This window comes from Archocentrus centrarchus, chromosome 4 (genome assembly GCF_007364275.1).
Source record: "Archocentrus centrarchus isolate MPI-CPG fArcCen1 chromosome 4, fArcCen1, whole genome shotgun sequence".
NCBI lineage: Eukaryota > Metazoa > Chordata > Actinopteri > Cichliformes > Cichlidae > Archocentrus > Archocentrus centrarchus.
This window is the reverse complement of record NC_044349.1, coordinates 27,286,980-27,313,685: the sequence shown is the minus strand read 5'-3', so window position 1 is coordinate 27,313,685 and position 26,706 is coordinate 27,286,980. Positions and strand designations below refer to the sequence as shown.

General features: G+C 43.2%; 1 protein-coding gene across 1 annotated transcript; it reads right to left on the bottom strand.

Moving 5' to 3' along the window:
- Positions 1-702: 702 nt before the first annotated feature.
- On the bottom strand, positions 703-25,521 carry prrc2c (proline-rich coiled-coil 2C). The gene is given in 35 exon segments (XM_030726760.1): positions 703-2,566; positions 2,678-2,920; positions 3,038-3,164; positions 3,900-4,000; positions 4,081-4,275; positions 4,373-4,483; positions 4,565-4,796; positions 4,925-5,079; positions 5,182-5,303; positions 5,493-5,714; positions 5,803-5,974; positions 6,075-6,176; positions 6,285-6,377; positions 6,882-7,139; positions 7,248-7,442; positions 7,566-7,651; positions 7,763-8,171; positions 8,256-8,410; positions 8,506-8,669; positions 10,231-12,672; positions 12,783-12,993; positions 13,123-13,387; positions 13,764-13,936; positions 14,029-14,662; positions 14,760-14,943; positions 15,540-15,627; positions 15,739-15,875; positions 16,133-16,212; positions 16,322-16,620; positions 16,747-16,872; positions 17,204-17,316; positions 17,446-17,491; positions 17,494-17,619; positions 18,404-18,573; positions 25,134-25,521. Coding segments are annotated over 34 exon segments (8,442 nt in total). The 5' UTR covers positions 18,519-18,573; positions 25,134-25,521; the 3' UTR covers positions 703-2,305.
- Positions 25,522-26,706: the final 1,185 nt, after the last annotated feature.

Sequence of the window (26,706 nt, the reverse complement as noted above, 5' to 3'; positions counted from 1 at the left end):
AAATATAATTTCATTCATAACATTCTGAAAATTTAAAGGATTTTAGTTCTGTTGATCATTAATAACCTGAATCATTAGTAAAGTAACTAAAGAGCAAGTCTTACCAATTAAAGAATTAATCAGTAATTACCATATAAATAGAATGGATAATATCAAGTATATTTTTACTTGTTAAAGAAAACCCTGTCAACCTGGTCAACCAGTGTCTTTGTTAACTGATCTGTCTTTGTCAGATCAATTAACAATTTACTAACCATAAATTCATAAAAACCTTTCCTACAGTTTAAAACAAACAAAAAGGTGCCTTATGGGAGGGTGGCACTAAAAGAAAAGGAATATTCCTCACATAAGCTTCCCTACTTTGCTCATTTACAGTGGTTTTCACTGACACCTAGTGGTCAAATTCAGTAATCCCTACTGAATTTGAGTCCATCCATCCATCTCCTTTTCAGGGTCGCAGGGACGAATTTGAATCCATCCATCCATTTTCTTCCCCTCATCTAATCATGAACAATTACTTGAAGCAAAAAGCAGACTTCACTGAAAAACATCTCAACAGTATATTATTTATTAGTTTCTGTAACCAAACCAAGAGATGTAAATAAGACCGTACATATTTTAATACAGCGATGAAACCCCTGTACAAGTACAACAAAAAACAAAAAGAAAAAAAAAAAAAAGAAAAAAAAAATTCCCCGCCCCCAAAAGTCATTACCCTCCCTCCCTCATTCATCCTCCAAAGCAAGGACTATTCCCTCAGCCAGGGTAGATGTGAGGACTCCCTCACCACCTCAGGGTGCATACTACTGTACATTTCTGAAAGACCATCATCACTGCAACCCCCAAGATGAGAGCATTGTGGGTGGGGCAGCCAGTGGAGGTGAGGCAGAGACAGAAAACAGCACTGATTGCTCTCATCAGCAAAGACAACAAAATAATAAGTGTCCTTCTGCCCAAACACTTTAGAATTTGAGGCTTCTCTTCTTTTTTAAAAACTTGTTCTTCATCCTGTTCCTGTTCCCTCTCGCCGTGAAGGTCGACATACACATGAAAAGTTTTCTACTGTTTAAACAATCGGCTCACCGCATCTATTCCTCTAACCAGCCCTATCCTGCTAAAACTCTAGCTAAGGGCACTAAAAATCAGTCAATAGCAGCAGGTCTCGGTGTTTTACAGTGAAGTGTGTGTATATATATATGTGTGTGTGTGTGTGTGTGTGTGTGTGTGTGTGTGTGTGTGAGAGAGAGTGAGCGATAGCAAGGATGGGTGTGAAAGCAGTGAAAGGGTGTGTGTGACAGCAGCTCCTACACTGGAACAACTTTAAGTAGTGATCATACATCATCCATGTAAACCTGTAAGTTCACTCAAAACTCAGCAATCTTGAAAAGGCTGCAACTTCATCTCTGCTCTGCTTTAACCTTTGGCTAAATATCCGGGAGAGTCCAGCGACAAGCTCTCCCCTCTGTTTATACCGCACGCACACACCCGACACACTCACCCCAACACATCAGTAAATCTCAGGCAAGGAGATGAGAGCAGAAGGCAGGAGCAAAGGCTCACAGGCAGACAAATCAATAACTCAACTCATCAATTATTAAAGTCAATCAAAAGCTGCAATTTTCACATTTCAATTCTGGTAAAACAAAGAAAAAACAAATAACAGGAGTTCAGATTTCATATCTCCGTGCAATAACTGGATTAAACCGTTGAATGAGCGTGTGCACGCCTGCACTGATCTCTGGATTAATTATAATGGGAGATTGGGCAACAAAAAAAAGTGTGCTTCACTAAATGACATCTCCTTCAGATTGCTTGACTACAAAAACAAATTTGATTCATTCTTTCGTTAACAAAACAGGAATATAATAATATGTGTAATCCTATTTGGGGGGTGGGAAAGGAAAAAAAAAACAAGAAAAAACTGAACAGAAATTAAGAGCTATAAAAATGGCAAACTCAGCAGCAAATTTCAAATTTCTCTCTCCAACTCTCCCGTTATCTACTGTCACAGTAGATTTCTATGAAATAACTTGTGCAGCAACTTTACCGGCATCTAAATGTGATGGAACAATCCAACTCAAATGCCCCCGCCTACAGTGGGACAAGACAGGGGAAGAAAGAAGAGGATTTTGTTTACACTCCAAAGGGCCTTCTGTCAGGAACCACTACCATCTGCATCTCTACCCAATTCACTCTCCTCCCCCACACTGTCTGCCGGGCTGACATAAGGTGGTGGCTGAGTGAATGGGGCTAGATTCTCTCTTCCATCCTTCCGTTTCATCATCTGAAGAGGGTCAGAAGCGCTTTACTTGCCCTCTTCTGGTTTGATGGCCTGTGGCTTTATGGGGCCAGTACGTATGGGCTTGGCCGTGGACGCAGGGGGCTTTTCAGAATCTGGGCGCTCGCTTGCCTGGTGGTTTGGAGCCGAGGTGTCTAGTGGGGGTTTTCCTCCTTGATCGATTCGAGATGCTTTGCTGACTTGTGGGGGGGCCTTCAGCGGTTGCGGCTGTTGCTGCTCCGAGAAGAACTTGTGAGTGGACTGGAGCACCTCAGCCCGCTGCTTTGCCTTGAGAGACCCAGGAAATAAACAATAAATAATTCAACCCACACATCCATTAAACTGTGGAGATTACACCAACAAATGGAGAATCAGCAGACGGAGAAATGGCAAACACACCTTTAGGTCCTGTTCTGCCTTCAGAGCTGCTGGCGTGCCTCTGGGTGCAAGGGAGGAGCCAGGTGGTCCTCGTGGAGGGTGCTGGCTGTGCTGTGGGTGCTGAGGTCTGGGGTGAGGCATGAGGCCACCACTCACATTGGGCGGATTTGGAGGGCCCATGGGAGAGCGTTGGACACCTCCAGCAAAAGAGTTAGCATGAGGAGGGCGAACCAGAGGAGAGACCATGCTGGGCTGAGATAGAAGCTGAATGTTGATGGGGGGAAAAAAAAAAAAAAAAAAAAAAATAATTTGGAACTCAGATTTAAAAAGTAATGCTTTCCATAAAAGTGAGCAAAAAACAAGTTATTGTTAGATTATTACCTGTGGGTTGAACTGGCCAGGGAAGTGCTGTGTCATTCTCATGCCAGCAGAGCTGGGCTGAAACTGCTTCTGGTAGAGCATACTGTTCATCTTGCTGGACTGGCTGCTAGGAGAGGTGGAGCTGGCCCTGCAGGGAGAAGACAGAGAAACATTAAAAATCAGATGTACATCCAAATTACACAAAACCCATATTAACAAAATGTGCAAACACTGCTGAGCTGGGTTATATGACAGCAGATGAGATTAAAAGGGCCTTCAAAGGCTTCAGTACAGAACAATCTGACATCGGAGATCGCAATGATAGTTCAATTTAAATGTGAATTTAAAATGGATCCAGCAGATAAACAGGCACAATACAATAACATCAGGTGCAGCACATTTTTGACCTGGAAGGCAGACAACAAAAAAAATTGACTATTGAAGCGTAAAAGCTCCTCACCTGAGCTGAGGAGTGTGAATTTTCACACACTTGCAAAATGTATAAATCCAGGACTGATGATGTCTCTTGAGGTACATTTTTAGTTTGTGACACAGGATTCGCTAAATAAAATAAAAAGTTTGTTGTTCTTGTTTTTCTGTTTGTCTGCAGCAGATAAGGCTTCAAATATGGATGCTGCCATAAATAAGCTACAAGTTTACACACATCTTCACTCTGGGAATAAAGTGCATCTATACAATCACCACAATTTCAAAATAGACAAAATTATAGTCACCAATTCATTGTGGCCAAAGATTAAATATGGTCATAACCTCCTCCTATCATCTACCAATACGTTACCAACTATTCACACATTGCTAACCTCTGCGTAAAAGGAGAAGATGGTATTGCTGCTGGTTTGCAGATGTACTTTTACGCTTTTACCTGTAAGGACTGGATGTGGGTGTAGTGCTCCTGGCGCTGACAGGAGGAGTCCCAGGCTTCACATCCATCCCACTGCCAAACAGTTTCAGATCCATGTCCATCTACAAGATATCACAAAAAGCTGTTGAGCCTCCTGTAAAAACCTTCCTGTTTATTCAGTCAAACACAGATGGGTCAGTACCTTGCTGGTGGGAGGCTGCATCATGTTATGGTTGGGCCCCATGATGCCTCGGTAAGGCTGAGAGACTGGGGGCTGTCGGTTAATGTTGGGGGGCTGGGCTTGGGGAGGAGTGGGAGGTAGTGCCAAGAGGGGCTGGCCTCCACCAGAACCAAAGTTAGGGAGGGACAACTGGGAACCGGGCAGAGGGACTGTCACCTGGAGAGAAATTAAGAGCAGGGTAAACCATTCCTCAGGTGACCGAGTGTAGGTGGAAATTTAAATTTTAAATGCCTTATGTTTGCATGTAGGTTACCTGTTGCATTGCAGAACTGGGTGACTGGGTGTTGCTATAGTAGCTACTCTGACCATGCTGTTGCACCTGCCCTGAGTACATGTTCGAGTGCTGATTCATCCCCTGTCGAGTCTGAACCAACACAAAAAAGTCAGATGAATGTGTGCATATACAAAGGAATCAAATTAACTCTCCATATGATTGTCTGGTTACCTGCAGCAGATGTGTATCAATGAGCTGAGACCCGCTCATGCCAGAGGGCTGGTTAAGCTGTGGCTCAAACAGAATGGGAATGTGCTGGGTGGAGGAGGGTTGCTGATAAGCCAGACTGGACTGAGGCTTGCCCAGTTCAGGTGCCTGCACACCAGGATAGCTGTGAAGGGAGGGTCCTGAGAGCATCATAGAGGGCTGTGACAAGTTGCTCTGCATGAATGCCTGCTGAGACCTGATGAAGGACAAAAATCAGAGGATAACATTACAGGAACAAAGGTGTAAACTGGTAAAAAAATTTTTTTTTTTTTTTACTTTGTTTGGAAGCAGAGAAGTAAACTGAAAGCCTGTGATGTGTGTTACCTGTAAGGCTGCAGTGAGGAGCTGAAGAGGTCCTGTGGCTGTGAGACTGGAGGACCGGTGCCAAGTCCTAGCTGAGCCTGATGCGTGTGCTGGTGCTGAGGCTGACCTTGCAGTGGAGCATATATAGGGATAGGAATCTGCTGCACTGCAGTTGGCTATAAGATGGGGGAAAACAAATAAAAGGATGGTTTGATCTTCAACATTAAACATTCCTGAAATGTTTCTCTAAAGTCTTAACTCTGTTGTTTTAATTTTACCTGTGAGAGGCCAGGCTGGAAGCCTTGCTGCTGCGCCAGGGAGGGAGGAGCCAAACGAGGATGGGGTGTGCTGAAGAGGTGGCTAGTGTCCATGTAGAAGGCTGGAATCTGAGCTGCAGAACCTGAACATGTTAAACATTACTAATCAGTGCCAGGAACAACAACAAAAAAAAAAAATCCTCAAATATATAACAATAAAAGGAGCTGATGATCAAATTTGGGAAAACCAAAGATTTCTAATTCATAATTTCAAAACAACTAACATGAGGCATAGCTCTATAATTACAGGTTAATGTCAGGTTTCCGCTCACCTGCTGCAGACTGGGAGACGTACACCTGTGGGGTCTGCTGCTGCTGGGGCAGGAGGGGAGGTACACAGCCAAGCTGGGAGAAGCTGCTGCTACTGCTGCTATTGCTAGAGGAGGACAGGCTTCCACCTTGCAGCTGCTGGGGCTTCACCTTACAGATGTTAGGGGGGTCAGAGGCTGTGGTGGTTTTGGTACTGAGGGATGATGTAGTATAGGTGGCAGAACCTACAAGGTGAGTGATGATGTTTTAACAAGGTGTGAAAAAACAAAACTGTAGGAAGTATATGACACATATGAGCGGACGTTATATTACCTGACAGTGAAGTGCTGGGGGTAACAGAAGCCACAGGGATCTGTGGCATGGAGGCTGAGGAGAAGGATGAGTATGAGGAAGCACAGGAGGTAATGGGGGACGAAGAGGTGGTGACAGGAGAACTCTTCTCCAGACTTGGGGAGTTCTCCCATGCTTTACGAGCCGATTCCATCTGAAGAGGTAAAAGAAAGAAACCAGAGCTTAGGTGAAGTCTGGGAAACAGAATTTCTCAGAAAATAACGTTCCTTAGAGTTCTCTGTACATCTGCGTACCTTTAGTGTTAGGTCAACAGTAGCCGGAGAGACTGTACTGAGACTGGAGCTCTGCTGCAGAGTCTCTCGGCGAGGAAGGGGCAAAGAGTGTGGTAGTGCCACCTAAAAACATAGAACCACATTTAAAAAAAAAAAAAAAAAAAAGATGTAATCTCCTCAAATTAGAAATAGTGAGTAATATTTTGAGCCCATGTAAAGATATAGACTCACATTAGCCACTAAACTCTCTTCAATTTTGTTGCCTCCTGTAGGAACACTGTCAGCCAAAGATGAGGACGGGGTGGTGTAGTCAGTGACAGACTCCTGAGGGGAAATAATTTAGCACATTCATATTAAACTATGGTCACAAAACTACTCAAAATGTTTTGTAAAAGTTGTTCATAATGAACAGTAAACATAGAAAGGATAAACCCAGCAAATAAGTTTTCTTAAGTAGTACCCAGTGCTTTGTTTCCATTTGTAGTTCAAGTGCTACTGACTGATCAGAGTTTGGTTGCATGCAGACAAACACTGTGTGGTGGGCAAAAGAGGGATGTTGTTTGGTGAATTGCACTCAAACGATCGGATACTGTCTGACAACAAATGGGGTCAAACATTTTATATTTTAGCTCGATATGTAAACAATAAGGACATAAACTGAACTCTTGGCCAGATTTTCCACTACAAGAAGCGCTGAAAACTGGCCGTTGGTCCCCAAAAAGTGAAGTCAGCAAACTATCTGTTAACAGGATAAAGGTACAGCTGCTGAACCCAATCCTGCTATAGTTCCAAGAATGTGAGCTGCCATAAGACAGTGGTATGGTATACCTTAGAGTTGCTGCTGTACTCAGCTGAGGGGACTGTGATCATGCCCTCAATGTCTCCTCCCAGCTCTGGTACTGTGGTGTCACTAGTGGGAGGGCTGGAGTCTGTTGCTCTGTTACCACCTCCTCCAGGCACTCCTCCCTCCATCCCATCACCTTCTCCTCCGCGTGCATCTTTGGCCTTACGGTTTTTTAGAGAGCGCTCTTTACCAATGGGACCTGGCTTGTACTCCTTGGTTTCCACCAGTTCCATCTCTGGTAGCTGAGGAGGAGAGATTAAACATTTACAATGGAGCAGATCTTTACAGAATTAACAGAAATCAGTAGCATTTAACAACATAAAGCTGTGTCTCTTGAAGACTACAGGTACCTTCTGTGTTTTAATTGGACCAGCTCGAGGTTGTTTCTGTCTCTGTTCTTTGGGAGCAGGTAGTTTGTTTTCAGAGCCACTTTCTAGCAATGCAGGAACTCCATCACTGTCAGTGCTGCCTGCAGATGATGGTGCTCCAAACTGAATACTGTCTATTCCCAGTTCCACACTGCCCTCAGCTCCAGGCTTCACACCCTAAAAATCAAATATTTTTCTTGGTTTATCATGTTACAAAAGCATAAAATAATTAAAAAAAAAAAAAGAAAAAAAAAAAAAGGAAGAAGAAGAAAAAAAGGTATGACAGGTATATTCACCTACCTCAGAGGAGACAGTACCAGTAAAGGAGGTAAGAGGTTTGTTCCAGGCACTCACAGAAGGTGGCTGGGGAGGGCTGATTGGACCAACTGGAATATACAGATTCCATAATTTAGATGGGCAAGATATTCACACCTGGATCACAGCACATTTCAAGAGTTAAGACAAGTTGAAGACAGGAATGAACTTTTCCCACTCACGCTTCTTGACGTCAGGAAGGACGGTGCCACCTGCTACCTTGTTCTCCCACAATTCAGTACCCAAATTACTATGTGTCTGAGCAGGTGCAGGGGGTAGGGTCTTCGACGTGAAGTCCACAGCAGCAGGGGGAACAGAGGGCAGAGGAGCCACTGTTCCTTCCAGAGTCTGAGGTGAAGCAGCAGGCTGGGAGGGGGTGAGATGAGGATGCTGAGCAGCAGGAACTGAAGGCTGCTGCAGGGTCTGGGGAGCAGCAGCTACAGGAGGCTGAGACTGAGAGGCCTGTTGTTGTTGTTGCTGCTGCTGCTGCTGTTGCTGCTGCTGCTGTGATGACTGCTTTTTAGCAAATCTTGGTGGCAGCTTTCCTCCACTCCCTCTGCTCTTCTCACCGGAGCCTTTTTTACCCCAGTTCTGTAGGACATGTATCAATATTAGCTGTACACCTCCATTTTTTAATTTTTTTAAACAGTGTGTGGTGCAGACTATCACCCCCACCTGAGTAGTCTGCTCCTCCTTTTTCCGTTTCTCTTCATCCTGCAGACGCTTCTGTTGTTTTCGGGAGACAACCTCTGTAAAGCCATCATCGTTGGCACTGGACTGTGGGTCCTCTGTGGTGGTAACCTCTGGGTGGTCATCAATAATCACAACACCTAGAACAACCACAAATTAACATTCAGTTTTCAAGTGATGAACAGTCTGAGTCCAGTCTAGGTTTCTGGTTTAACATGTGAGCATGTTTACTGACTGGCATAGTTGTTTAGATCAAATTGAGAAAGAGCATTCTCCTTGGGCTTCTTGGTGGCCTGCTTAGCATCATCTTTGCGACGTGCAGGCTGCTCTTTTGCTGATCGCTGGGCTGCTCCTCCAGCTGTTGGTGCTGCTGTCTCTGAGTTCTGCTGGGCTGCGGGGCTGTTACATTAAGAGACAAATAGACAGAAAAATTTAGACCTGGCATGAGTGTACTGGGCACAAGATACTGCCGGTGAGAACTAAGTGGTTTTGAAGGTGGTCTAAGTAACACTGACTTCATATTCATGCAGGGAACAGCAGTACATGGTTTTACTTTATTACCACTGTTGGAATTGGATGACAAAACAAAAACTTCACAGGCAGCTTGTACCAGATAAAGAGAAAATATGATTTATGTCATTTTCCTTCAGAAAGCTGAGATACAGTACAAGTCTAAAAATAACAATCTGATTCCATATTTAGCTATTTTTAACCAAAATATTTCAATGAACAATTATAGCATAGTGAGGATTGTAATCCACCAAAGTGAAGAACCCTTAAAAACAGCCCGTTGCACAGCAGAGATAAATTATGGTCCCCTTTTAACAAAAATAATTATGATATACAAAGATGGAATTCTATTTCCTTGACAGTATAAAATGAATATCCTTCCATGATACCTCTTTGCATTTCAGGCACTCAAAGTAGAAATTCTTTTAGAACAATTTTCTGATTTGAACAAGATCATTTCCAGATTTATTAGGCAGTGAAAGAACCCCAGTTTTTAACTTATAACACTGGAACTCCTACAGGAGGCGGCAGGGGAATGGCACAATTACACAGCCCAGATTAAACCATTAACCAACATGTATACCCTGACTTTTCACACTAGATGGAAAGACAACTTTCCATCATGAATGAGAAATCAGTGAATTCACTACCGGCCTGTAAAAACCGTGAAAGACTTATAAATAAGGTACAAAATCCACAGATCAATGCCTAGCTGAAAATCTGGGATGAGTGAAGAATGGATAAACTGGATGATAACATTACAAATACTTCAATAGCCTACGACCCTGAAGATTAAAATTCAAATGACCACATTTTCAGGCGACGCCCTGATGAAAACATGTTTTTAAATCCTGATATCTGCTTGTAAAAAAAGCACTCACAGAACACTGGCTGCTTCCTGAATGCCCCACAATTCAAGAGTGGATAAATATAGTAAATTATATATATTTATTTTTATGGAAAGGTTTGCTTTATTTCTTTTTGTGTCTGTATAAACTGCATTTATTCAACTATGGAATAAGTGGGTCAAACACGTTAAGCGTATATGACCAGATTTCATAGCGGTTAAGTGTTTTTTTTTCCCCCCTTCCTCTTCAAACTTCCTCTGATTTAAAAAAAAAAAAAAAAAGACATTTAACACTTTGTGTATGCACTCTCTCTTCTAAAATGTACAAAGGATATGACATTGCAGCTTTTCTGGCACTTGCCTTGTAAACATAAATCTCTGTCTGAAAATAAAGAAAAGGAAGCCCACTGCAGTTTAAACAGGCCATACCCAAGCTACTGTGATATTTACATTCTGCTCTGCTGTTATTCAGTTAAACTCTTAATTAGGCTTAATAACTACACAATTGATGTATTGTTTGAAAATAAACCTGCAGTGTGATCCTAGTGCACACTGTTCAACTTCTTTGTGTACGTGACAAAAGCCTGATTGTTTCACACTCACCCCTTGCGGCCAGCTTTGCCACCGCCTCTTCTCTCTCCCTTGCCCCCTGTATAGCTGCGGCCTGGTTTGGCTCCACTGTTGCCTCTACGATTCTGTCTCTCTGTAGGCCTCTGACTTGAGAAGCTCCTCTTGGCTACAGGAGCACCATCGCGTTTTGGTGTCACCCCTCCATCAGGTGAGCTTTTATTGGGAGTCAAAGAGCCCTGGTGTGGTGCAGGGGCAGGTGCAGATGCCGTAGCTACTTCATTAGCAGCCTCCACTGCTCCTTTCTTCTCCTCTCGTTCTCTCCTTTCATTAAAGTCACTGCTCTCAGAGGCAGTTTCCCATTCCTCGTTGGCCTGATCTGACGAGTTCTGGTTTGACAAATCAGGGGACTTGGTACCAGCAGCAGTAATGGTAGGACTGCTTGTCTCAGGCAAAGGCGCTTCTAGAGGAGACGGCAGGTCAGGTGTGGGCATAGAGGCTGCCGTTTCTGCAGGCACAGTTAATGGGGTTCCTGGAGCTCTGGAGAGAGTTGGGGATAGGGGGATTGGGGCAGGTGCAGAGCTGGGCATAGCAGCAGGCACTGAGGGTAATGGAACAGGAGGACTTGGGGCTGACTCTCCACTAGCCAACACTGCAGCCTCGCGCTCCTTTAAACGCCTAAAGCGAGGTGGTTTATCTTGCCTTGGGGGTCGTGCTGGCCTGGATCGACGAGGCCTTTCTCTGCTACTTTGAGGACCCCCCTCCCCAAATTTCTTTCCCTCTGATTTAGGGGGTCGTCTGTCCGTAGGAGGATTGTCAAATCTTGGTGTGGACTCTGCGTCCTCAGGCCTGAATGTCTCCATGGGTTTAGAGGGCCACTGAGAGGATGATTCTCTGGCTGATGGTCGTCTAAGAGGGGCTGAGCGAGGGCCTCCACGCTCCCTTGTTCCACCCCGTCTACTGTATAATCCTCCTCTTCCTCGCCGAGAAGGCTCTCCTTTAGGAAGGAATCCTGGTTTGGGCCGACCTTCATCATCTGCTCTTGATCCAACTTTTTCCCCCATGTGAGGTGGCCCGAAGCCTGGCTTGTGGGGTACAGACCGGCCCTCTCCAGGGAGCTCTCTTCTTAGTGGACGGTTAGGTTTGGTGCTAGGCTCACGGTCAGATGGTCCAGTATCACTGGCAGACTCCCTCCCGCCTTCACTTTCAGAGTCTGTATCCGAACCACGGCGCCGTCTACGTTTTGGTATAACCTCAAAGTCCGAGCTCTCACTTCGTGTTTCGCTTTCTTCCCTGTTGCGAAAGGCAGCAGCACCTGCAGCAGCTGGTAAATCAGCGCGTGATCGGGGCTCTCGGTAGGGGTATTCTGCCCGGCTTCTACCTCCCCGACTCCCCCTGCCCCTGCCACTGTAAGTTCCCCGGTAGCTCCGTCCTCTGGAATAATACTCTCCTCGACCACGTCCTTTGAAATTTGAGTCTGCAGGCCATTCTCGCTCTCTGTCCTTGTCCATTTCTTTTTCTCGCTCTCGTTCCCGCTCTCTCTCCTCACGTCGGTAGGAACGTGGAGGGAGGTTGGACTCTTTCCGGGAGGGTAGTTTGGGTTCTGGATGTTTGTCATTGCTGGGTGTCTTTTCTACTTTCTCCTCCTGAGATGAAGAGGTGGGAGCCCCAGATGAAGGCTGAGAGTCTCTGGCCCGCGGATGGGCAGCTGGGGTTTCCTCTGCCTCTGCAGTTTCTCTCTTCCCCTCACCCTGAGGTCTGGAGTCTTCTGATACAGCTGCAGCTGCAGAAGGAGCTTTGGATGACTGATCCTTTTTGGGCCTCTCTCCTCTTTCCCCCCTCTCATGACGCTTCTCTCTTTCTTCTCTTTGCTCCCTCTCTTCTTTCATGTCCCTTAAGACAGGCTTCTTTATTGGTCCAGACCTGCGTGCAGGTCTGTCTCCCCCTGGTCCTTCTCTGCGTCCAGCTCCTGATCTCCCACCCCACCGCAGCTCAGCTTTCTGTTTGCTGGGTGCTGGCAGAGGCAACTTCTCTTGTTTGTGTAATCCATCAGCAGGAGGGGTAGCCCTGTTGTTTGCTACTGCAGCCTGAGAGTAGAGCTCATTCTGGGGCTTATCATCAGTCCGTTCCCCTGTGTCCTGTAGATCTAGTGATTTTGTTCCCAGGGGTAGCCCATCAAACCTAGGCTCATCAAGCTTAAGAGAGTGGCTGGAGCCCTGTGAGACACTCCTCTGGAGCATGGCTTGACCAAGAGCTTCTACCTCCTCCCCACTTGGTAAGCCTGGCTCCTCAGAGCCAAAGCCTGAGCCTACAGGGACTCTGTCAAGAGGTCCTGGCACATCTTCTGAGCCCTGTGTAAATGCTGACAGAGACTCAGAAGGGTCCCGGAAGAAGTTACTTTTACGAGAGTCCAATGAACCGTGATCCTGGGGATAGATAGCTGAAAGACCCCTGTCCAGATCCAAACCAGAATCCATCCTATGAACAAAAACACAAAATTTTAATTGAGATGTTTTCAGTATAAAATAAATTAATAATTGCTAATTAGTGATAGTCATTAATTTCTGTCAATTAAATTTTTTTTTAACCTTTGCTCCTTGTTATCATCCCGTCCTTTTGGAGGAGTTACAGAAGGTAATGGCTCTGACTGTGGATATGGGTCAGATCCCCACACCATCCGCGAGTCTGAGGGCAGGCCGTGGTCGCGAACTGGTCGGGTCAAGTGGTCAAATGAATCTGAGCTAGAGCTGGAGTTGTCACCTGGCTCCCTGCGTACAATCTGCTTAGGAGGCATCCTCCCTGAAGAACACAAAAGATAGACTTTGAACAAACTACATGGCAACTGTCTATTACACATATCTATACATATATTCTGTCTATTACATTTATTACATACATACCAAATTTCTTGTCAGCATATCTGCTTACCAGGGTGAATGTTAGTTGGCATGTCCATCGGTGGCCGGCCTGACATCATTCGTGGGTCTATGTAGGACTGCATCATAAGCCAGCGTGGGTCAAACCCCATGGAGGCCAGGTGTTGATGGTGGGGGCCTATGGGCTGATACATGGAGCGGTGCTGTTGCTGCTGCTGCTGGGCAGCTGGCACACTGCCACCACCTGATGGAGACACAGAGCCCCCACTCTGCTGTTGCTGCTGCTGCTGCTGCCATTGTTGCTGCTTCATCTGTTCCTACAAGACCATTGAAGAACATTAAAGAAAACTTAAGATAACTAAAGCTAACTTGAGCCAACAAACAGACACTTCATATTAAAATTAATGTGACAATACAGGGTGCTCAACATGGTCACTATGTGTTCCACCTAAAGCTTTTGCAAACAAACAGCTCAGGTGTTTGCATATTTCACAGTATTAGGAAAACTACATCCTTTCAAAAATGCTATTAGATACACCTACATCTTTGCTATAAATCACTCAATTGTTGTTAAACTGTAATTAACCTTATTTTTTTCCTGACCGTTGAAAGAGAAAATGTTGCCTTCTGACAGCCTTCTGAATATACCCAACTAACCTGCGGTACATTTAGTCAGAAAATATACACCTTTACCTGCTGTCTGAGGAATCGAGGTGGCAAAGACTTTTGAAATTGTTTGGAATAGCCTGAGATGAGAGAAGGACGCATAGCAGCTGCTGCCTCCCCTTCCAGCTGCGGTTGTGCAACAGGGACTTCGTCACCAGCAGGGATCTCCTTGTGGGGCAGAGACATGTGGGGCTCATCCACTGCAGAAAAACAAAAACAGTATTGGCAGCAATTAATGAATGGCAGTCAAATAATTTACTTGCAACTTAAACACTTCTCAGAGTTAGCTTACCTCTGCTGCCCTCCATGTTAAAGTAGTCTCGGATGGGCACTGAGGTCCTGTCAGTTTGGTTCTCGTCCAGTATGGGATCAACCTCAGCCAAGGAGGTTTCTCCCTCGCCCTGTGGCTGTTCCGGAGCTACAGCTACAGGTCTCTGGACTGGGGGTGTTGGTTGACGAGGTAAGTGAACCTCCTCCTCGGCATTTGGTTCTACTCTCTCCATCCTATCTCTGTCTCGATCCCCCCTTTCAGGTAAGGATGTTTGCATGACTGTGGCTTGTGATTGTGAAACTGGAACTGAAGGTGCAGGACTGGAAACAGGAGCAGGGGCCAATAACGACGTTTCCTCATGAGGAACTCCTGCCTCATCATTGGTGGTCTGAGCTGAGGAAGGCTTGCCCTCATTTGTCTGGCGGTGTTTTTCATTTAGACGTTTGAGTTTTTCAGCACAAGCAGCAAGCCGTTGTTCTTCCATCCGCCGTTCCTCTTCTTCTCTCCTCCGTCTTGCTCGCTCTACAGCTTCAGAAATTTCAGAAGACTTCTTGCGCTTCTGTCGCCAGGCATCAGAATCCTCCTCAGCACCAGGTCCCGCTGCAGCCTGTGCTTTGCCCCCACGCTGAGCTCCACCACCAGGGCGACTGCCACCCTGGAAAACAGAAAATAATTCCGATATGGGCTGATCACCAGACTGTTATTAAAGTGAAGTCAAGATAGCAGGCTTCTATAATTTATACATGCTTTACCTGGTAGTCCTGTGCAGCAGCTGATTTACTGTACTGCCCCATACTGCCAGGCGATGGCGCTCTGGGATCACCACTATCAGCCCATGAAGCTTTACTTCCTCCACGGTCCTCAGATCCCTCCTTCCAGCCCTCCTGACCATCCGATGTCCGAGATCTCATACGATCCACTTTACCCAGCCACTCCCTGAAAGGATGATAAGTAAAGCCAAAAAAAAGCCTAACATGCTTGTCCAACTTTCAGCTAACCTGAATGGGTTGCTCCCATTAATGCCCTCACCTCAAACCTCATCCCACATGCTACCAGTGTACACAAAAAATATCTGCAAATTTCTTTAAAAATCAAAAAAACAAAAACCAAACATTTGGCACTTTGCACATAGATATTTTGCACACAGTGCAAAACAAGGCTGTGATTAAATAACAATATGCCAATATTAACTACATTCTGTTCTGCTCTTGGAAGTGAATAGAACTTCAACTTTTAAAGCATCTTTATCAATTAACTACCACCACATTATTGTTTTTTTTTTTTTTTCCCCCCATATATTGGTCCATATACTCATAATGCTGCCCACCACATCCAAATACACATCACCGTTTACCTCCTGGTGCTTCTTTTATCATTTCCTGATTAATACAAAATTTGGATCAACTCAGTTGGTCCAAATTTAGCAAATACAGGGAAATACTCATGTGGTCCAAGTGAAGAACATGACAAGTAAAAGCTGGATAGAGTAAGTGATTAAAAGTAAAAAAATAAAAATAAAAAAAAATACTCACCAGTTTTCTCCCTTGTCTTTAGCAGCTTGGTTCTCCTCATCATCACTGAAGTTTAGTTTCTCAGTGTAGTCCACCTCCATCTGAGCGCCTGAATTGCAGAAGGTACAAGACTGATAAGAAGCTAGAAATTTCATCATAAATGTTCTAGTCATTTTTACTATTAGATGTTGTTATTCATGGATGATCTTAATCTACTTACCTGCCCAGCCCTCATCAGCATCGGTGTCCAAGTTGTCCAGCTCCTTCAGTTCTGTTGCACTGATGATAGAGGGTCTGTCTGGGTCTTGGAGCCAGGACTGTGGGGGTGGCTGCTGAGGTCGTACTGAACGAGGACCCCTGAAAGGAAAGAAAAGTTAATTTTGAGACATAAGAAATATATAAAACACTCAAATTTGTAAGGCAGTATCATGAATTTGTGCATCAAAAATCTGTGCCATTACTGTGAGATGAACAATGATGCTTCTCTGTGATCATCTAACGTGTTTGGCAATGATGTTAATGTTTGGTGTTTGGAAAGAATCCAAAATATACTGTGTTTTAAAAACAAATCAAAATGTATCTTATTTGCTACAATCCAAGCATCTTTAACTCACTTTGCTCCATCTTGTGGTACAGGGTATCTGAAGTTCCCCTGCCCTGTGCCAAAAGACATTTGCGGATAGGCGTGGAACATCTAAAGCACGGAGACAGCAATCAACACACAGGATAAAGAAAAACAACACTACCACTCGTTTCACAGTTGTGATATTTTTGTGAAATCAGTCCAAAGATATGTAGCTTACATAAGGTGGCATCATGCTCCTGAAAGCAGGGTCAAAGTGAGTTGGCACCCCAGCAGGAGGTTGCTGGCCCCCATTAACTTTAGGCTGAGGAGGGCCAGAGGGAGGCAACCTCTCCCTGCTATCCCTCTTCTCCCTCTGACCATCAGTGGTTGCATTTCGGCCAGGTTCATCAGCTTCCCCTGGCGGTGTAGAGGTTCCAGGGCCCGTGCTACCTTCCTCCAAAGCCCTGTTGTCCATCTCCGGGGGGCTGGGTGCAGTGTTCAAATTCCTGCCACCACCCTCACGCCAACTGGCAACATCTATCAGGAGAAACAGATGAGAGGCATTGATTGTTTAATTAGGGCCACAGTCAGGGATTCGGTCAGGCAAACAGAGAGCAACCAGTGAACACTGAATGATGTTTATGTGCATGACTGTGGCCATACTTTGAGGTCTGAGGCTGGGGCCTGGTCCATAAGGCTCTTCTTCTTGACCGTCCCTTTTATCCACCTCACCAGCCGCTTGCAAGCTGGGAAACTCCTGGTGAAAATGGCTGCTCACACGAGGAGAACCTGTACAGCACAAGCACATGATTATAAATGTGAAGAAATCATAAGGTTGAATATAACAGTGATTTACAAAGAAGCACTGCAGGGTCTAATCCTCATTTAGTGTACACAAATCCTACAACCTAACATTACATTATGAAGAGATCAAATAGCCTACATTCCAAGCAGACCATCATGGCCCACTGAGGACTGTGATTTTGTGTGAGCACTAGTAGGGAATGTGTTGATATTGTTGACAACCTTTTACATAACATCCAAGAACAACTATGGGGTGCACTCAGATGGTTTTATGAGTAGGTGTAAGGCATAGGGGTTAAATGGTACACATATTTACCGTCTAGCTGTGTCTGCTTGCTGTTTGCCCAGGAGCGGCTGCCCCCAACAGAAAGGTCCTGTGGCTGGAGCACTGCTGGTTTGCTCTGAGGTGGTGGTGGTGTCTCTTGTTGCCTATGGCACATAAAAACAGGGGAAAGCTTTAAACAACATAAAACTTTTAGACAAATAACAAAAAAGAAAAGAAAAGATGAGGACATAAATGTGCATGCAAGATATTTTACGGAAGGAAGTTAAATGTACCTCTCCTCCCCTGCCTCAGTTCGAGATGCCCATCCACTGCCGTCTTGGGAACAATGTTGACGTTGGGATCGTTTCCCTTGTTCTCTGCCTTCAAGCTGGGGAGGTTGGCCGGAGGGGGCATGCGCCGGCTGACAGCAACTTTGCCCAAACTTTGGAGCCCATGTCTGGCAGCCACTGGAATGATGGAACATTACATATATAGAAGAGCAAAACTACAATTTTTTTTTCCCCATACCACTTTTAGACAGCTGTCGCATAAGTGATGGGGTCACCTTGCTGTTTGCCCTGCGTTGGACTCATTTACGAGACAGCTGTCACCCTGCTCCTCACTGATAATACAGTTCAGCCATCAATGTAGCTCCAACATGTTACTGGAAAACCTGACAATTAAAATGAATAAAGCCTGAACAGCGCAAGGCGAAGGCCGGGGGTCTGAGGCTGCATACTCATCTTGGTAACAAGCTCGTTCCCCACCTTTTTTACAGTTTGATAACTGATTGTGCTATCCACAAAATCATGTTGAGCCTGACGGGGTTGTATTTTGCCCGCATTCCGCAGAAACCATTTTAAACTGTCATTTAAATGCAACTATCATTGCGATCACCAATGTCGGATTGTCCGATGCCAAAACCTTTTTGATAGGCTGCTGCTGATTGGTTCAAGCAGAAAACTGTCACGGAACGGCCAATCGTGCATCACCGTACAAAGCCTACTACTACACCAGAGCACATGGACAAATATTTCAGTACAACCCCCCTCTAGGGATACGTGTTTGTGTGCTCATTCAGCATGATTGGCTGATTAGGAAAATCCCCACCACCAGGTTGCTGTGAGGTGTGCTGTACACCATGACGTGCCAGCGCAGTTTTTCACTCTTCTCAACAGAAGTTCAGGTGCACTATGGCGCGCGAGCGTGATCACACGCCTCAAACATCCAGACTGATGACTGGAAGCTTACCTGCAGTTTTCTGGGTTTCCAAAGATTTGCCTTTGTAGGTGTTGAAGAGGCTAAGGGTTGCATACTTTGTTTTGCCATCCTTTGCCTTGGTGCTCTGCCCTGACTTCTCGGACATTTCGCTGGAAACTCATTGAGTCTGGTCCTTTGGCCTCGCCCCCAGAACCAGCCTCCTGTAACACAAGGGAGAGGAAAAACAAGATCAAGAGAGAGGAAAAAAAAAAGCCAACAAGAAAAAACTTTACAAAACAAACATTAAAAAAAATAAATAAATAAAAATAAACAAGTTGAGTTGGTGTTAACATTCACTGCCAGACATCTTGCGTGAACCCTGATCCACCAACTCAGAGTGATATTAAAGCTTTTAAAATGACACAAGAAAAGATCAAATACCGCTACAAGCTGAAGGTTGAGAAGCATTGAGTATTTTACTGCACCCTGTATATACACTGCTCATGTTATCATATGCTTTTTTTTTTTTTTTTTTTTTTTTAAATCACCGCGCAAGCACTTCTGGGTAGATGCAATCTGCATTTCGTTGCACTGCACTTGTGACATATGCAATGACAATAAACTGAATTTAATCTAATCAAGACACTGCCCAGTTATGGCAATGGGGTGATGAGGGAAAAAGGACCAGGATTTAGGATACTCAGGGTAACCAAGAAAAGGAAACACCAGAAAGTGAATTAGAGAGAGCAGCTCCACGGACAGAGAGGCGGCACGTTTATGGCTGCAGTTTCTTTCCTATGTCACACAGAGGTCATTTATTATTAACGGAGCAGTGGTGTAACAGAGTCTGCAAGTGTGAGATTATGTTGGTGTGTGTGTGCATGCGTGCTGGGGGGGAGCTGAGAGTCCAGATCAGTCGATACTATTCACAATGCTGCCTCTGAACAGTGTAGCAAACTAACTTAAAAGGGAAAATCATGTCTTTGAGGAAAACCTGGTTCTCATTTTACAAAATACTAAAAAAAAAAAAAAATGTCCTCTTCCATATTTTCTGTAAGCAAGACTACATCAAAATTACCTCTGGTTTCTGTAGAAATGATGGCTAATACAGCTTCACAGTCCCTTTACTAAATCAAAATTCCTTGATCCTGTTCATTACTTGAGTTTTTGTATGTGTGTAAATAGTCCTTTTTAAAAAAAATATGTATGACTAATATGTATTTTTTCCCTCTTTTCTTAGCCCAGGAATATTAATGACCAACAAATATATTTGGTGACTCGTTTTAGTTTTTACTTTCTCCCCATTTATCTGAGAGAACAGGAGGACCCACAATCGATTTATTAGTGGACAATTCTTCACTATCATTTTTGAAAGTTCAGCTGCTACTAACCACCTGATCCTCTCTGTGCTTGCTGGCCAGATTTTTATTATGGCAGTTCTCAGCATCATCCAGCTACTTCCTCAGAAAGGACCCTGTCCAACCAAAACCTGCAGCAGGTGGACAACTGATTGATGTGCCCCAAGTCCAAGATGGTGGAGTTGGAATCCATCCGAAGGGATGGGAGATGAACTGGAAGGGCCCTTGTTCTTCAGTTATTTCTTAAAGAGCAGTTGCAATTAAACTTTTTGCCAAGGGGACATTTATAAATTTAACAGTACTCAAACATAAACCAAAGCCACATAAACCTTCCCTCTAAATCTGTAGGAAACACTGCAGTAATACTGAACAGTGACAGTTCAATGAATTCAAGTATCTACAGTGTCATTGTGGAATAACTGAAACACATATGTATTACAATTAAGGCTTCACAGTGATTATGTAAGCAAGCTGTAAAACAATTGTGCTGCATTTCTTTTTGCAGTGATGCTCTCATTTTGTCATTTATAAACTGAGTGCAACCCTTTCCTTTATAATGGTGTACTTCTCTGTAAGACCAAACTCACTCCCTGACAGGCTTTGTCAGGTCCGTTTGAGCTAAGATGATTAGAAAAAGATGGATGAAACCAATTCAGATGTTTGGAAAGACTTTGTTCTTCTTTGTCAAGCTCCTTGATAATAAATGAAATTTTATTAAAAGCTCAATAAGTACATGTTTATAGAAATCTAAAATGATTACTGTATTTAAATCATCAAAATCTCAATAATTATTGTTTTTTTCCCTACACTTTTTCTTTTAAAGTACATGTCTCAAAAATGTGGGTTTAAGTTACTCCAGAATGAGGCGTCTACACTAAATGGGCTAATTTAGTGCTAAATATGTGCTTAATCAACAGCCACCTGAGGAGTGCGTACTTTAAATGTTTTTGGATGACTGTATTAGGAGAGTGCAAGAAAAAAAAAACTTGCAAAAATATCCCAGCTCTCCAGCCTGACCCTGCACACCTGCAACTACTTCTGCATCACAGTTCACACAGTTTATCAGTCCCTTTCTTCTCTTATTGAATACTCAAAAAAAATCTGAACTCTGGTGTTTGGTTGTTGTTGTGTTAAATAGTTTGTGTGCCCATTTTAATGTTTCTCTCACAGATACTGACTATTTGATGAAGTTAAAATAGCTGAATCTGGATCAAATTATAAATTATTATTATTTATTATCTGGTAAATAATGAAATCAGAATCCTTTAACATGACTTTGGAAAAACCTTTAATTTTAAACTTCTTTGACAGTAAATTTCTTTTAAATTTAAAATTTAGCTGAGAAAAAATGCTAAAGAGAGAACAAGGTAAATCAAATCATTTGCAACTCATTTAGCCCAAAGTTGCCCACAAACATATGAGAGGTGAGACCAAAATCAACAGCGAAGCCGCGTTTCCTCTCATACTGAGGATGATTACTACTGCAGCAACAAGTCACCACTGGGCAACATTAACACCATGTTCCACATCAGAGGAAGATCAGTCCAATGCTTCACTGTTAAACATAAAGCAGAACAATAATGGTTTACCCCAACTGTTTTGTTTTTATAATAGCTCGAAGTCAAAATCTTAATTAAAAATTAAATTCCATTATTCACTCAGTCCCAGCATGCTGGCAGTACAAATACTTTACTGTTAGGGTTAAGAATCTCAGCAGCAAGAAATCAAGCATCCTAATTATTGCTCTTTCCAAAAGTGACTGTAGGGCTGTACAGTTTATAAAAATTCAATTCCAATTCTAATTTTGGCTTCTACTGATTATTAATTGTGACAAAGTGAATATTGTGCTGCATTATGATTTGCAGTGATGCTCTCATTTTGCCTTTCAGCACATCCCTTTACTTTACTTTTGCACCTCCACAAAAGTTCAGGCTTTACTTCGGTTCATATTTATTTTAGTTCACCCATTCACATTACAATTCTAGTTCACAGAAGTCTACTTAAAGAAAGAAGTTTCTTCTTTTAAAAGTTTAATAAATCTGATGGTTTTTCAAACTCTAGTTAATGGCATTAAATCTCAATACTGACCAAAATAATGAGTTTTGCCATCTAAATTTTTTTTTTATAATATTAAGAACAGGTGAAGAAGCAATAAATATATATTTCTTAATGCTAAATAAACAATGTTTTTTTGGGTTTTTTTGCCACAATAAATGACTGTGTCCTGTTTTGCTTACTCCTCAGCAGTGGTGCAGAACTAGTAAAGAAGACATTTAAACAATGCTGCCCTCACTTGACAGTAAAAAAAACAACAACAAAAAAAAAAACATACTAGTTGTTAAACTAATTATGCCAGGTAACTGTTGGGTTTCCTGTCACTCTGTGACAGGAAATTGTAAAGAGGCAACGTGGATAAGCAAACGAATACAGTCATGCTAGGTGGTGTCGTTCTGTGGTACACTGATCTAGAAAAAACAATAGTTGTATCTCGGCTGCGTTAGAGTAAGCTGCCACATAACTACTCTACTAGAGAAATGCATAAAACACATTATGCACAGGCATGTGGGTGTTAATCTACGATGAAACAAGGCTAAGTTTGGCTCATAAAGGCACACTCAGTATTTGACACAATTAATCACCAAAGAACATCCCTACTTTGAAGTTCAAAGCCAGGGAAACATTTGGTTAAGGATCATTTTTTGGAAGTTTATATAAAGGTTAAGACAAGAGATGCATCAACGTGATATTTGAATCGGTTAGTGGTCCAATCTTAACTAAAAAAGCTGGATCAGGTGTTGTAACAATGATCTGAGTGGAGCCATTCATATCAACTTCAGTTTGCACATCTCTAGTAAAGGTTAAAAGTTTACAATGAAATAGCAAAACTCCCTTTTGCATGTGAGATCTACTTGCAGGTTTAGGCGGACTGACTACGGTTGCCTGTATATTGCTCATGTCTAAACTATTTTGTTCATAGAAGAGCTGGATGATCAATTCAATTAAAATACATTTGCAATTTTGATTTATAGCAATAATGAAAATTAGATAACTGTGATTTAATGATTACTTTTTTGCTTTTATTTTTGCTACAAAGCATTTGTTTTATCTCTTCTTTTTGGCAGTACTTTTTCAGCCCTCCCCAAAGCCCCAAGAAAGCCAATACTCAACAAGATCTATCTAGAAAAATTTAAAGTCGTAAAAGTTTTCCATGGGTTAACCTGTGGCAGGATCAACAGACTGCCTAGAGTTGCTTTTGTTTTCAGACCTCTGAGGGTCTCTGACACATACCACTTTTGTTAGTGTGCAATTGACGTGCTGGCCAATTGCTGGTTTTGGCTCTCCATTGTTACCTTGCTGGTCTCCTAACAGGTGATTTATACTTCTGTGTTAAATTTACACCATAGGTACGTCATAACTGCAAACACTTCTGAAAACCTATGCTGTAACCTGACGTGGACCTCCTATAAATACAACTGCACATCAGTGCTGTTGCATTCTGCACAGGTATAAATGCTGACAATGCCACTGGCCACTTGCATAGGCAACATCACAGAAGTATAAATTAAGCATGAGATGTCCAAATCCACAGAGGCCCAGGGCCAGCTGCTCCGGGCAGTAGCCCTTTTGAGACGGGCTTCAAGGTTAAAAACACCCTGCACTTCAGCACCTAACTCCCATTTGGATGACCCAGTCTCTGACGCCCACCTTCAACTTGTTTTTCACTTGAAAAATATTTCAAATTCAAGGAAACCTCCTGTAAAGAAACATTCTTTCAAAAGGTAAATAAATCCGTATTTGTTAAGTTAACAAATAATTCAGTTAAAATACTGAGATAACATTATTTGCCAAACTAATTGTGATTCTGTTTTTTGCCATAATTAAGACGCACTAGCATGCAGTGCACCTGACAGGCTTGTACTTCATGGTCTCTTATGTTTTGCATTGTAATGTTGCAGTAAAAATTTTCTACACTGGCAATAATGACTATACATTTAGATATACCACCCAAAGTTACAGTAAAAAGCCTACGCAAACCATATCAACTATTAACTCTGCCACGAATATCAGTCAAGTGACAATCGACCGCATGATCTAGCCCATAAATAGAAGATATTGTTACAATTAGAACACACTCAGCATCTACCAACTACTGTACACTTGGTCAGGGCCAATGAAAGAGGCTTAGTAAGCCATTTTTAATCACTGCTTAGTGTTTTTGGCATGATGAACATAAAGCTGGGTGAAAGATGAGGACTGAAAGCCACTTAAAATTATTATGTTTATTCAGTGGCACGTCATCAATACCGGTGAGTCTGTCTCCCCTGGGAGACATCTGCAATTCCATTATGCCCATAAGAAAGTGAAGTATAGTTTTGTTTTCAGTAAAGGGACGTGAAAAGTGCTTAGATTTGATATGCAAATCCATGAAATGCCAGGTCAAATACACATATGAGATTAACTGATTCAGTGTAACCACAAAACTGATTCAAGTTTCAGGTGAAGGGGGGAAATATAACATCTCTCTATTCCTTAAATCACTGCTTCCCAAAGACTCTTCCCTCTTCAGCTGTGCCTCTGATCAGGCCACATCCCTATGGTCGATCAATAAGTACTACTCTAACCAATACTTGTCTGACTGGCCTCCAATGAAACCAGTCAGATGTAGACCCATTGCTGATCTAAAATGCATAAGCAGAAAACATCACCATGAAGCCAATTAATTTTCTCCCAAGTGGTTTCCACATCTGAGAAATGTTTATGAATCATATGGAGTCTGAGACAACCCATCCCTGCCAACATGCATACTCACAGAGTAAAAATGCTCTTTACGACCACAGTTCGTTAATTCTGGACCTCTTCAAGGCTGGAAATGAAAGCAATGCGCTAAAGTTTCACTTTAACATGAGGGAAGGATCACGAGATCGCTTTCTTTAGATAAACGATAGATCAGCTATAAAGGTTTCACTATTTCGTGTAGTTTTCTTTTTCTCTCTCTCTCTTTTTTTTTTTTAACATCACTGTCACTGATGAATCTGTAGGCCATCCCTACCCATGAATCGACCCACTGGTGGGCTGGGTGGTTCATACCGGCAGGGGAGTGCAGGCCCTCATCGCCGGAACTCAACCACACCGGGCTCAAATATCACCTCAGTATCACAAAAGTTGTGCACAAAAACGTCAGCGTTTTAACGCAGCCAACACAATAGCTTTTAATATATAATATAAACCAAGATTGTTATTGAAAGCTGGCACACAGCTTGCAAGGTTTGGCACAGTTTCGTTTCTCACCAGTCGCCATCACATCCACTTCCAGCCCGTCAGTGTCCAAAGCATGCTAACCAGCTAACGCTGTGTGAACACCAACACATCAGCGACCGGGTAAAACTTCACACTTTCAACTTGCATGACACACGCAGACCCACCTGCCACCGCCGGTGCCTTCTTTATCCTTTCGGGTGTTGCACGGCCTTCCTTGAAATCCGGTTTCGGCCTGGTTTGTGGTGGACCAGTGCGTGTCTGGCCGGCGGATTACAAAAGCTGGCTAGCCTGCTAACCCAGTTCGGCTAACGCTGGTTAGCTACCCTGCTTGCTAGCTGCCAACAAACCGCTCTCCACATGCACGGCTCTGCGCTTTCTGTCTGCTCCGCCGTTTCACGCCGCCGGTCTCTCTTCGTCTGTTCGACCGTTACAGCGGGAACCGGTACGCAGTCGCCCCGTGGTTCCGTATGTCTCCCCACCCGTTATCTCGTGCCAGACCGTTTTTCTAGTTGAGTGAGGCCCCGCTCGCGCCGCGGCCTGTCGCACAATCAAAGATGGCAGACCGCGGTTGCCAGATATGTCTTCTCACATCCCCCTTTCTCAAAGCTTTTCACAACCCGTGCAGGTACACAAATAAGATTTTGTATAAAACAAATGTGTATCTCGAGCATCGATAAATTTCTAGATATTCTTATTTTTAAGTTGCAATTAAATAGCTTTCTGTTATACTGAGTTAAAACAATACAACATGTGTTACTGAATCTTGATCTTTTATTCTATAATTGCAAATAATTGACAATTTTTCCCATAAATATCTTATGTCAGCCTAATCCTGACATCATCTTTAAATTTGTAATTAATTATTTATTTATATTTATATGTGTTAATATGCTAAATTATGACAAATGATTAGAAATATCTACTTTGGGTCAATCATCCAAGACAGGTGAAGACGAGAATGCAGGCAAGGTGGAGTAGATGGAGATGAAGGTCAGGGGTGATTTGTGAAAGATGGATAACAACAAGACTGAAAAGGAAGGTTTATGAGATGGCGAGAGACCTATTATGATGTATGGTTTGGAACTAGTGGCAGTAATAAAAAAGACCCCCCCACCCCCACCCCCACCCCAAACCCTGAACAGGATAAGCAGAAGTGGATGGATGGATGGAATAAAAAGACAGGAGGCAGATGTGGTGGTGGCACAGTTGAAGATGTTAAGATTCCCATTGAGGGTGACCAGAATCGACAAGATTACAAAGAAGGGGGGCAACTCAGGTTAGGTGGTTTGGAGACAAAGTTAGAGAAGTGAGGCTGAGATGGTTTGAATGCGTGCAGAGGAGGGATAGTGGCTATACTGGACAAAGAATGCTGAATATGGAGCTGCCAGCTAGGAGGAAAAGAGGAAAACCAGAGAGAAGATTCATGGATGTAGTGAAGGAGGACATGCAGAAGCTTAGCGTGGCAGAGGATGATGCTAGGGATAAGGTGAGATGGAGGAAGATGATCCACTAAGGCGACTCCTAAAGGGAGCAGCTAATAGAAGACAAAGAAGAGCTATGCTAGAAAACTGATTGTGTTCATCTGGATGTAGTGTTTTCAGTGGGAAAAATTACATCAGGAGCAAAGATTAAAAAAAAAAAGCCAGACTGAAAAGCCCAACTATTGATAGACTGAGATAAAAGATTTACAGCCAAGCATATATGTCATTTTATGATTTTCTTGTTTACTGATGTCTT